General features: G+C 42.9%; 1 protein-coding gene across 4 annotated transcripts in view; it reads left to right on the top strand.

The window, feature by feature from the left end:
• The window catches only part of LOC135347253 (formin-like protein 2), an 83,312-nt gene that overhangs the window by 6,027 nt on the left and 68,605 nt on the right, over positions 1 to 8,680 (top strand). For 2 of the 4 annotated variants that reach the window (XM_064545144.1, XM_064545146.1), the window contains exons 5-7: positions 17 to 93; positions 442 to 721; positions 1,015 to 1,170. In XM_064545144.1, the coding sequence (XP_064401214.1) occupies positions 17 to 93; positions 442 to 721; positions 1,015 to 1,170 (513 nt within the window). Of the gene's footprint in view, positions 1 to 16; positions 94 to 441; positions 722 to 1,014; positions 1,171 to 1,654; positions 1,704 to 1,872; positions 1,941 to 2,080; positions 2,259 to 2,533; positions 2,675 to 2,889; positions 3,086 to 3,411; positions 3,560 to 4,052; positions 4,140 to 4,384; positions 4,454 to 5,199; positions 5,281 to 5,639; positions 5,773 to 6,020; positions 6,185 to 6,439; positions 6,542 to 7,456; positions 7,502 to 7,567; positions 7,613 to 7,738; positions 7,803 to 8,055; positions 8,366 to 8,680 lie in introns of those variants that run through there. The other 2 variants (XM_064545147.1, XM_064545145.1) reach the window with 2 other exon arrangements.

The raw sequence follows: 8,680 nt of genomic DNA, 5'->3' as shown, positions 1-8,680 counted from the left end.
CCTTCTTTTCTCTCAGCATGGATTTGCGGCCCTGATGAAGGACACTGCTGCTCTCACCACAATGGCCCTCTCCATGTTCTATGGCACTCACCGGTACGTACGTGGGTGGGTGTGGTCAATGGTCTACCTTCAGTCCTATTCTGTCTGTGAAAATGGCGTTGATTCTAGAATAGGAATCTAGGCTAGGTTTGATATCCCATATACTGTTACTTGTATCATAGACGATAATTATACGTCAGTACAGTATCATCTATGCTTGTATGTACAGTTGCTATCTCAGTGCTGGTTGGTCGTGTGCTAACGATACATGTACACTGTTAACAAACAAGATATACAATTTGTTAGTGGTTGTTTGTCTTCATGAGTGATGACATCACAATTTAGTTATGACATCACCCCCTCCCACACATACCACCACCCCCCACACACACACACACACAGGACGGCTATAGCTGTGATTGAGCTCCTAGCAGCCGTGTGTCTGGTAAAGGGTGGTCACATCAAGATAATGGAATCAGTGGACAACTTCAAGAAGGAAAACAACGAGCAATATCGGTTTGAGAAGCTAGTCCATTATTTCATGGAGCCCACAGCAAGTGCTGAATTCCAAGTGGCTTGTATGACCTTCATCAACGTGTTTGTGCATTCTGCTGAAGACATGAACTTCAGGGTGCACCTGCAACACGAGTTCACCCTGCTCGGACTTGACGACTTTATTGAGGTGAGGTTTGCTGCTGTTTACATACGTCCATTTTCTGGTTGTGTACTCAATTTTATGACAGGCTTTGAGCTCTAACTAGTAGCTACGCTGCGTCATAGTGTGTTTAACCACACATCTTCTTTAGTAGTCGATATGTATAGTTTGTGTGCATGTATGACTTACCCTCGTAAGCATTTTCTTTTTCTCTGTTTATTGCTATTATTATGCCCCCCTCCCCATGCACACACACACACACGCCCACACTCACCCACACGCCCACACTCACCTACACACACTCCCACACACACACACAGAGACTCAAGTCCTCATCGTCGGTAGCTCCGAACCTCCTCTCGCAGATCTCAGCCTATCAGGGAAACTTCTTCCACGTGGAGAGTCTGATAGAGGATTCAAAGACAAAGGTGGACGCTCTGTCCTCTGTGGAACAAACCAAGTCTCAAATGGCGGAGGTATGTACAGTATATGGTGTCGATGTTAGGATACTAAGAATGGCAGACAGTGCATGCAATGTGTGTATGGGAGAGAAAACAGTAGAGTAACCATTTTCAAAATAAAAAGATGCGTTTGTAGCCCCTTTAAATACTATCTAATGATGTGTTTAGATCACGGACTGCTTTCAGATCGAATGAAAATGTTTTTTTCGCGAAGAATAAACTATTATTATAATTTATCACCTAAAGTTGTGATTTCCCTAAATGGGGCTGTTTACTATCAAACTTTGAGTGCTCATAACACGAGTTAAAGCAATTGTGCATTTCATGTTTATTGTGTACAGTGTAGCTGTAGTTACATCAATAAATACGAAGATTATCATGCTACGTGTGTTTTATATTACGATGACCCCTTACCAAATCATGCCCTGAGGCTATGCGACTGTGTTTATTACACCCTTGTATGCATGTGTATGATGACACGCCCACATTGTCTCGTTAGCTCCAAGAGAAACATGAGGCTGCAGAGTTCCAGTCACTCAAGAGAATTGGTGAGAATCCGTCTAGCTAGTATAAGTCTAAATACTTTATGGGTTTGAGAACTCTCGATGATCTGTTTAAATTGAGAGAACTGACACCAACAAAAAATACTTGCTCTGAGATTCTGCATATATAAATCATCTTGTTGACTACTTTTCTCCATTGCCTTCTCCCTCCTAGCTGACCTGGAGAAGAAGTTATCAGATTTGAACAAAACTGTCAAGGAGGCACAAACTGGAACATTACCTGTACGTTGACTGTTGAAGCATCTGTAGTGCGTGCATGTACACACTGTAGTACATATATAAATATGAAATTAGACAGATGTATGGTTGGTTTTACAAATGCAGTAAATTTTTATAATCATATATGTTATTTTCTTCCACAGCCTTCGTTGGATGCCCCTCCCCCTCCTGGAGCACCCCCTCCACCCCCACTCCCCGGAGGTGCCCCACCCCCTCCACCACCGCCCCCTCCTGGACTGCCGGGTGCCCCCCCACCACCACCCCCTCCACCAGGAGGGCCGGGAGCACCACCACTTCCACCCCTGGGAGGAAAGTTCGGAAGTAAGTCAATAATTATCATTATCAGTTGCTTTTTGAAGGAGCCAACTTTTTTCTGAAGAAGAAATTTTTTATTATCTAATTAAGTTACTAGCTGTATCTTAAGTTTCAAACAATTATATTTCAACTACATGTAATACAGCTCAGAATTTGTTTAGTTATCAGAATGTTAGAATCCTACTGTCTGTACTCATCATACATATAGTTATACATGTAGCTGTAGAGCTGATAATACACACTGTATGTACTTGTCCCTCTCTCTCTCCCGCTGTCCCCAGTCCGCGGGGGTAAGAGGAAGATTGAGACCAAGTATCGACTGCCCCTACTCAACTGGTCCAGTATCCCGGCCACCCAGATCGCAGGCACTGTCTTCACTGAAATGGACGATGAGAAAATCATCAAACTGATCGATTTTACCGGTGAGGGGTGGTCATGTGATTAGAGTGTGAAAATTTTGTCATTGTACGTCTTTTAATATTTCATATAATTATGTCTTCAGTATTGCAGTATGTACTTGTTTATAACTATCGAGCGATCCAGTACTTTGTTTATTTTTCGAAAACAATGGAGACCGAAACTCCAAGATCGGTATCACATAGCTCTACTGTTCAATTGGTTTTTTTCTCTCACTCAGAGTTTGAGGAGACCTTCAAGCTGAACACACCCGCTAATAATGAGCCTGACGGAGAGGGAGTCAAGCCAGAGCCCACCCCCCGCAAGAAGACGGTGCAGAAGGAAGGGCTACTGGACACCAACAGATCTCAGAACGTTGCCATTGCACGGAGGAAGATTACGTGTTCTTCAGAGGAGCTCAAAGATGTCATCACACAGTAAGTATGGTTAGCTACAGTAGCAGGGGATCTGAAAACAAATTGATGTGGAGTTTACAATTGATATACAAGCAGAGGAGGTCCGACAGGCGCGGTGCAGCTCACAGTAATTAGCCTCTGATTACTCTCAGCAAAAACATACGACGTGGGAGGATAATTATTGCTCAATCAGAGGCTAATTGCTTGAGCTGCACCGCGCCTGTCGTACCTCCTCTGATATACAAGTACTGTACATGCATTGTTATTTTATTTACTACTGTGCGTGACTGATTATAATTATACACACCACACCCACCCTTTGATGTTCTTGTTGGCCCCTCCCCCAGGATGGACTTGGAACGTCTGCCAGTGGATTTGGTGGAGATCCTAAACAAAGTGACTCCCAACGAAGACGAGGTTAAGAAGTTTGGTCAGTTCCAGAAAGACAAGAAAGACGCGAAGACACTGCCAGACAATGACCGGTTTGTGTTTGAGGTGAGAAAAGCAATCTAAAGTCTATTTGCATTGAGTTTGGCCCCGGAAGTTATGTGGTCAATTATGGCTTCATTTATGCTTTATGTGGTGAACAAAGTATGCCTGGGACTTCTACATGGAAAATGCTAACTTTTAACTGGTTGGAGCTTACAGCATATAGATAGAAGCGCTTTTTAACAAGGAATCCAATGGTATATGAAACTTTGAATTTCAGTAAAGTATGACAAAGTTATGACCACTTTATGAAGGTCAAACTCAACACAAATAGACTTTAGCTTGCTGTAGGTGATGGGTAGCTACGTATAGGCTGCATTTTGAAAAATTACTAGAGTTGTCTCTTTAAATAGAGTTCGATGGTAAAATTCCAACGATTTTATTTTTCTGAAAGCTTAGAAGGAGCTCTTTCAGATGACATGCTCAAATCGCATATTTGCAGCAGGCCATTTTCATGACGGCCCTTGGTAGTTACTTATCCTATTCCCTCATTCTGCAGTTGTACAGAGTGGAGAGGTTACAAGCACGACTGAATGTGATGATCTTCATGGGCAACTTTGAGGAGGACATTGGTATTCTAATCCCTGTGAGTTGAGCATAATAATTATACATGTGTTAGCAGTACTTGTGCGGCTTCCCCTGCCTTGTGGGTTGCCTAACAACTACTGTAGCGGTGGAACCCACAAGGAAAATCTTTAGAAAACAAGTTTTTGCCCCATTGAATGAGGTTTTAGGTAGTTTGTTCTGGCCTGACTACTACTCTAAACCTCCTCACAAATGAATAACTTCTCCATATAGTTACAGTACTGCCTGTACATTATCTCCTCACAGCAAATTGATGCAGTGATAGCAGCCTCTAAATCTGTGACTTCTTCAGACCACTTTAAGAAAGTCTTGGAGGTGAGCAAACTGCTATCTGTGTCTTGTTGAACTTAGACATTCACTTTCACTTGTTAGTGGCCCCCGTACTTGCTTGTTACAGCGTCATAGGAAGCATGGGGGCTCCTGGGGGCTCCGGGGGAGGGCTAGAGTCCCCCTATACTGTCATGACTTTCAGACTAATGCATTCTACAGAGCCATAGCCTCCCCTCATAGGAAGCATGGGGGCTCCTGGGAGGGCTAGAGTCCCCCTCTACTAGCTGTCATGACTTTCAGACTAATGCATTCTACAGAGCCATAGCCTCCCCTCATAGGAAGCATGGGGGCTCCGGGGAGGGCTAGAGTCCCCCTATACTGTCATGACTTTCAGACTAATGCATTCTACAGAGCCATAGCCTCCCCTCATAGGAAGCATGGGGGCTCCGGGGAGGGCTAGAGTCCCCCTATACTGTCATGACTTTCAGACTAATGCATTCTACAGAGCCATAGCCTCCCCTCATAGGAAGCATGGGGGCTCCGGGGAGGGCTAGAGTCCCCCTATACTGTCATGACTTTCAGACTAATGCATTCTACAGAGCCATAGCCTCCCCTCATAGGAAGCATGGGGGCTCCGGGAGGGCTAGAGTCCCCCTATACTGTCATGACTTTCAGACTAATGCATTCTACAGAGCCATAGCCTCCCCCCTCTTTTGCCAAAAATTAATATCAGTGTAGACTCTACGTACATTTGGTTGTGGTTTACTCTTGCTATGTATCTTATTTTGCAGATAATTCTAGCGTTTGGCAACTACATGAACAGCAGTAAGAGGGGTGGAGTGTACGGGTTCAAGGTGGCCTCTCTGGACATGGTGAGCTGGCCACACAAACTGAGTCACTCTAACAGATAATAAATTATGACTGTTTGTGGATGGATTAACTTTTTCTCAACCATACACATGTACAGCAAACCACAGGACACAAGCATGATTATATACTGTATAGCGCGAAATTTTCGAGGTACTTACATTTCGTGGAATGGCCTCTAAAAGCATTTTGTTGCATGTTTGTGGGATAACTGCTTACCGGAGCCAGCCACGCCTTTAATCTTTGCACATCTAATTTTCGTGAATACACGAAAACAACGAAAATTATAGCCTCTCAAAAGTTTCGCGTTATACGGTGTAATTTTATAGAGTATGTGTGACCTCCTCTCTCTCTGCCCATGCAGCTGCGTGATTCTAAGGCCCCTAGTGACCACACAGTAACACTGATGCACTACGTAGCGGGAGTGATACGAGACAAGTTCCCCTTGCTGTTAGGATTTGTCCATGAGCTCACCTACCTGGATAAGGCTGCACCTGGTGAGAAAATGGTGTCATCATTAGCTTCTAGCTCTAAACAGGCCTTGGAGTTATATGTACTTTGAATCTTTTGAATCACTGTCTCTCTGGCTTTTATTATTTAACAATAGACTGCTCTGTAAACAGATCTTTATTACCCCCTCCACACACCACACCTTACACACACCCACCCACACCTCACACCACACCTCACACACACACACACACACCTCACACACCTCACACCACACCACACACCACACACACAGTCTCTCTGGACCTACTCATGGCCGACTTCCGTCAGATCAGTAAAGGCATAAAGGAGGCGACTGGAGAGCTCATCAACAATAAACAGAACACTGCCCTCAAGACCTTCTGTCTGGAGGCAGAGCCTAAGGTCACCAAGCTGGAGAAAGGATTGGAGACTGCCAAGGTCAGCTCAGTTTTAAGAGTTTGATGGACATCTTTATTGTAGTACACCTTCAATGCATCATATACCATATTAAACTACACCCCCCCCCCCTCATGGTTCGGGGACTCTTTCAGCTGCCATTACTTGTGCATTCAGTTTCAACGATTTTCTGATTTTCTGAAAGCTTAGAAAGATACCTTTTAAATGTTGAATTTAGGGAGTAGTACATACATGTACATGTTAGATCACACCACATGTATAAACCTCATTTTGTAGGAGGCGTTCGGAGAAGTTGTGCAATACTTTGGAGAAAATGCTAAACTGAGTCAACCCAACTCCATCTTTCCCGTTCTGCACAGATTCGTCACAAACTTCAGAGTAACTTTCTTACTATAATTATAATAACGAGTGTTGTGCATTGACATGTAGGATAGATGTTGGCATGTCATGAGATCAGGTAACCCTCAGTTGACCCTACAACTATTGCTGATACCATCAATCACCTTTAGTGGTCTGTGGTGGTTTCCTGTTTGATATGCTTCAGGGGAGATGAGGGCGACTGATTATCTACAAACAACATGTTCACCTTTGTTATGCCTCTGTGCGCATGCGCAAGCGAGGTACATGTATACGGTAGTGTGTCTGTGTGTCTGTCTGTCTGTGTAGACTGCTACAGCTGCTCAAGGATGAATCAAGTGCAAGTAAGAGTTTCTATAGGCTTCCAGTCATGTTTACTTGGATTTTAATTCGTGGATTTGCAAAATAATGCTTTGTTCTCGAGTTATACCTAGTTTTGCTTACTTGGAATGCCATTGCAGCCTTTTCAGAAGAGCACGTAGCCAAACTTGTTTACCGAGTGTTGCTACTCTACTTAGTAGTTAGCTCTGCACTAGAACGCTAGCTATTGGTAGCTGCAAGAGTGAGAAGAGAGCTGCAAGGTTCTGCTAATGTAGCCATTAATTTTAGACTTGAACTTTTGGCATAGATCGTTTTTAACAATAATAATGGTCGATCATTACCCACTCTGTGAGTTTTTGCATGCAGCAAAATTATCAAAGCTATTAGTAGCTTTATGTTATGTAGCTTTGGCATCTTCACCGAGGCATCAGCACCTGCGGTGCTTTCATTTATACATTGTCCAAAGAAATTGTTTCAAACCTTTGTCAAACTAATGTTGGTTCCTCTTTCCCGTATGTATTTGTATTTTAGTGTTTCTAAGTACAGTCATGTACAGTGTGTGGGTGTGGTATACAGTACAGTTTGAATGGTGAATGATATTTTGTCTCTATACAGAAAGCAGACAGTGAAAACCTTGCCAAGATAGCCATCAGACAAGCTGTAAGTATATCACAAGAGCGTACATCAATCATTCTGTTAACACATTCTCTCATTCCCCCATTATAGCAACTGTGTGTATTACCTTGCGTGGATGACACTTCCTTATCAGAGGTAAACAACACCCTCTCCTGGTATAAGAATATCTCTGGAATAATAATCACTTGCTGTCTAAATATCAACTGAGAATTGACTGTCTGTCTATATATTAACTGAGAACCTGCTTGCTTGTGTGTACAGGATGATCAGGGTGTGGACGTACTGCCTCAGATCTACGATGGAGCTATTGAAGAGATCATTTCCGGTCAGTTGATTGGCTACTGTCAGTACTTGTGTGTAACCACTTGTCTAGGCTCATTATTTGAGACTGTATATAGTTTGTTAGCCTGAAGTTTACTGAGCAGCGTGCACATTTTTTAGGTGTAGATTTGGCCCTGGGTTATTTTGTCTTCTGTAACTACTGAACTATAGTATAGATTTGCATGCTTGCTACTACATACATGACAGTGTACCAATTCTGAATTCATCGGCCGCTCTTGTGCTTGTACTATATACAGGTATGAAGAACACTGCATACAGACCGGCCAACTACAGACGTAACACATTACGTAAGCATGGCAACTCTACGTCGTCCAATCAGGTGGCAGCACCCTCACCACATGATGAACTTCTCCAGTCCCTACAGAGAAGAACTAAAGCTAGAGAGGACAATTACGGTGCCAATAGACCATGGCTGAAATAATCTGTATAGCTGGCTAAAATCATTTCATTCACCGTTATTGTCTTCTGTACATTTTGTGTTTCTTTGCTCAATTCATATAATTATACATGTAATAAAATGTATTGTATGTTCGTTGATGACCCATGCTTTACCGTATTACTATAACAAGTTGGCATATGTGAGAATATAATTATAAGTATGTACATGTACATGTATGACATTGTGAGATTTACTATATATAGTGCAGTTCATATACTTGAAGCAGGGATGAACATTATTATGAACAGTTTACACAATAGCTAGTCATGCATAACTATAAGGTAAAGATCATTGATGGAACAATTGAAAGAATAGCGTTGCAAAAAACGGGGAGGGTCTTGTATGGTCAAAGGAGGAGGGTCTTGTACTTACAGCCAAGTAAACAAAGCACATGCAAGATTCTCTGTTCTGACTAGACTGGC

Source organism: Halichondria panicea, chromosome 14 (assembly GCF_963675165.1).
Source record: "Halichondria panicea chromosome 14, odHalPani1.1, whole genome shotgun sequence".
NCBI classification, from domain to species: Eukaryota; Metazoa; Porifera; class Demospongiae; order Suberitida; family Halichondriidae; genus Halichondria; species Halichondria panicea.
Note: the sequence above shows the minus strand (reverse complement) of the source record. Positions and strands in the feature narration are given on the sequence as shown.